Source organism: Phyllobates terribilis, unplaced genomic scaffold, assembly GCF_046119375.1.
Source record: "Phyllobates terribilis strain yellow unplaced genomic scaffold, ASM4611937v1 Scaffold_1__5_contigs__length_1240528914, whole genome shotgun sequence".
Classification (NCBI taxonomy): domain Eukaryota; kingdom Metazoa; phylum Chordata; class Amphibia; order Anura; family Dendrobatidae; genus Phyllobates; species Phyllobates terribilis.
The window spans coordinates 257,665,865-257,670,197 of record NW_027362761.1 but is presented as its reverse complement, the minus strand read 5'-3'; the positions used below and the strand labels follow the sequence as shown (position 1 = coordinate 257,670,197).

At 39.5% G+C, this 4,333-nt stretch overlaps 1 protein-coding gene across 1 annotated transcript; it reads left to right on the top strand.

The window, feature by feature from the left end:
* Positions 1-1,130: 1,130 nt before the first annotated feature.
* Positions 1,131-2,129, top strand: LOC141257425 (olfactory receptor 6M1-like). The gene has a single exon (XM_073671978.1). It carries the CDS (start codon positions 1,131-1,133, stop codon positions 2,127-2,129), a length of 999 nt encoding a protein of 332 aa, XP_073528079.1.
* The last annotated feature ends 2,204 nt before the right edge of the window (positions 2,130-4,333 follow it).

Below are 4,333 nucleotides of genomic sequence, written 5' to 3'. Positions count from 1 at the left end.
TGATCTGACAGGACTGACTGACCTGACAGGACGGACTGATCTGACAGGACTGACTGACCTGACAGGACTGACTGATCTGACAGGACTGACTGACTGATCTGACAGGACTGACTGACTGATCTGACAGGACTGACTGACTGACAGATCTGACAGGACTGATCTGACAGGACTGACTGATCTGACAGGACTGACTGACTGACTGACAGATCTGACAGGACTGACTGATCTGACAGGACTGACTGACTGACTGATCTGACAGGACTGACTGACTGACTGATCTGACAGGACTGACTGACTGATAGATCTGACAGGACTGACTGACTGATAGATCTGACAGGACTGACTAACCCTAACTCTTACTTTCTTTTTAATTTTTTTTTTTTTACTTTCACAGTGGCAAGGCTGACACAGCTCTTGTCACACTGTTTCTCCTCTGCTCTCTCACTGAGATCGGAGGAGAAACAGTGTATTTATCAGGCAGATCGCCCGGGAAAGTTTGTTGCTAAAACAAACTTCCCTGGTGATCTCTCTGATTGGCTGGTGTGACGCTGACATCATCGAGACCTGAGCCAATCAGGTCTCGATGATGTCAGAGGTCACAGCACCGGGATCCCCGCCGCTCCTGAGGTATGTGGGGGGTCCCGATCGCCGACCACCAGCTGTTACTATCTTTTAAATGCCGCGATCGCTATGGATCGCGGCATCTAGAAGATAGGAACAGGTTAACATCATGGGGACCTGATCCATTCAGGTCCCCATGATGCCACATGTCAGAGCTATCGCTCTGAACCGGTACCGCAGCGCTAGCAGGACCCTGGGGGTCCTGAGCGCTGCAGGACCACCCACCGTTTTTAAACGTCGGCGCTGCACAGAGCCCGGGCTGCGCCGACGTTTATGTACAGTGGGCGGTCCTAAACCGCTTAATGAGAAAAAAATGAACTTTTTAGAATTTACCAAATGGCTGCAATGAAACAAAGAGTGAAAAATTTAAAGGGGTCTGAATACTTTCCGTACCCACTGTATTTAACGTGTGCACATACCATTAAAGTGTAGTTTGCCATTTGGCACACATCCATATATTAAAATTTGTAAATAATAGAGTAAACATTTCCACACTTATCTCTTTGGGAATGTATTTTGTTCAACCAGAAACATCTGACCTGGAAATAAGAAAGCATGAACAAAATTTCAATTTGAAAAGTAACTATTCTCAGGTATCGGAGTTTATTTTAGTGGGATTTCCAGACAAGCTGGAATTTGAGATACTGCTATTTTGTTTTTTACTTTTTCTGTACATTGTCACTATATTTGGGAATTGTCTCATCATATTGCTAGTTTGGAGAAGCAGTCGACTTCATACTCCTATGTATTTTTTCCTTGCCAACTATGCCTTCATGGAAATGTTCCTTTCTTGCATCATTACACCAAAAGTTCTAATTCACTTATTGTCTAAAAGGAAGAGCATCTCATATGCAGGCTGTATGGTACAAAGCTATTGTTTTTTTGTTCTGGGGACTGCAGATTTGATACTTATTGCTATGATGTCTTATGACCGGTATATAGCAGTTTGTAATCCTCTTCACTACATCATAATTATGAGGAGATTTAGATGTGGTCTTTTAGTAGCTCTTTCTTGGTTAGGTGGATTTCTATCTGTTAGCATACCATCAATTTTCAAAGCTCAATTGCCCTATTGTGGCCCAAATATAATTAATCACTTTTTCTGTGATTCAGTGCCATTGATTCAACTGGTTTGTGCAGACACAATTCTACTTCAGATGATTGACTTTTGCCTTTTTTCATTAGTGATTATAGGTTCTTTGATCTTTGTTACGATCACATATACCTTCATTCTAATGACTGTGCTTCGCATTCCATCAGTAACTGGACGGAAAAAAACTTTCTCCACTTGTACATCACATTTCACAATCATGATTATTGCTTATGCATGTAGCATATTTATGTATGTCACTCCAAGACATGGTCACTCGTTGGAGGTCAATAAGGTAGTGAGTGCTATGATGAGTTTTATTATTCCAGTTATCAATCCTTTCATCTTTACTCTGAGGAATGATCAAGTACAAAATGCTGTGCATGATATCATTAAACAAGTGCGTTCTATACCATAAGGTGCAACTTTTCATTTTATCTGATTATTTGACAGACACATCAGTCAAACATATCATTAGAGTATGGCTACACTTTGGTCATGTAACATAAAGATTGCTATTTTGTAATGCAACGTGGCATCTAATAATTGTCAGTATAATTTCATTGTGCCTTAAGACAAAATGCAACCATTACATGACTTTTGCAAAAAATCCATAAATCTTACTGGATTTTTCATAACACTGCACATATGGTTTACTATTACTCTTCCGCAATATAAGCAGTGTGCAAAAGTTGTTTGTGACCTAGCTATGATTTGGTTGTTTTTTATGAAGTCATATCACAACTTTAACCAGTTCCCAATTTAAGATGTACCAGCAATTCCTGTACAGGAAGGTCTTCCTGGAAATTAATGAATTGGGTAGTTCTGGTAATTTTAGTTGGGCGCATGAACTGTGTCAAGTATTGAGGTCACTACAGGAGCTCAGCTTAAATGACAGCCAAGCTCCTGCCACAAAAGTCTGTGTTAGTGCAAATGTTAAACCCTCTAGAAGTTTTGGTCAATAGGAAACATTGCATTCAGATGGTCAGATTGTTGAGAGAAGGAGCGAACTCCCTCATTCACCTCATTACACCACCCAGACCCGATCACAGGGTTCCAATGATTGATATTGAAATCGAAGGCCAATAAATAGTCTTGAAATATGCTAGATATGATGGCCTATTAGGTAATGTCAAAACCAAGTTTCAGTGTAAAATATCATACTTATATATTTAAATAGTAAAAACGGCAAGAGAATAAGTGGGTGTATAATGTATCAAAAAATCTTATATCTCAACCCAGTAGCGGACCAATGTAACAATATTATGGACCAAAGAAGTAAACATTAAATAGAAAACACCCCCTGATGAAAGCAGCTATGACGAAACGCACGTCGGGGTGTGCACAATTGAGGAGTGTGCTAGCATCTATAGTGTACATGAGTATTTGTTATTTGTTACATACATCAAAGTTTTGGCTACCAGTTTGGGGTCTTTCAGATATTTGTCACTCTGTGACATGATTACTGGTCCCAAAGTATGGAATAGTGACCTGCCTGTTTATAATATCTCTCTTTGGAGCTTCATTGGTACACACTTTTCTTGTGTCTATTTAAATCTAACACTATTCTATGTGATTTGGCCATTGGCATTAACATATAGACGAGACCATATAGTTCATAGTGTTGTTTTGATACGCTCCTAGGCACTTGCACTTTAGTAAATAATACATTCAATTAATCTTTGCATTTATTATAGAGCAGCTTACATTGATGGATACTTGACATTCTATGTCTTTATTTTGTATTTTATGGCTTTATTTTGCATATTTTGTCAATCATTGTAAATCACACTCCTCTCTGGTGCCCCTCTACCACAATGTTTTTATTTACCCTTGTGTTTATCTATCCCCTTTCTTATGAGAATTAATAAAACACTATTTTTTTATTGATCAATTGGACTTTATTGCGAAGTGTGTTCCTCTTGTTTTTTATATATTCAAATGTAGTCCCAAACGGCAACAAAAATATAAAAAAAATTCCCCACATAAAATAACAACCTGCCAAGGTATGAAAGAGGAAAAATAAAAAAAGACTTACTGTTTCACACTTTCACGACATGCGCCGGCGCAAGTTGGCAGCAAGTGTAGGGAGCGGGCTCACAGGATGAGCTCGACCCATACCCAGCAGGAAATGGCTGTGTGCTAGCGCCAGGACCTGCCTCTAACAATTGTGGGTGATACAATCTATCAAACTCTGACAGTGTCATTAACAACATGCTGGCATGGAGGGCGCCCATGACATGATAGCTGGTCGCCAATGGATTCCTATGATAGCCCCTACCATCTGGGGAGATAGACATATTTTATTATTATGAAACAAAGCAAAACTAATTCTAAGAATGGAAGCTTTAGGACCATTAGGGTTAAATGATAGAAACAATCCAAGTCCCTTTCTAAAAACTACACGAAAACATTATATTTGTAATACATTTGTGATTTCTGTTAGTTTAGCGGAGAGTTTCCCAACCTGCCATGTGGGAAGCTGGGATTCAATCCCCCGAAAGAGAGCTTATTTATTTATGTAAATTGTGTGTTACTATGTAATTGCTTTTATATGTCTCCATCCACCTGGCAAAACAGGGTATAATGGGGGTTGGGTGGAGCTGATAATAGAGCCTGGAT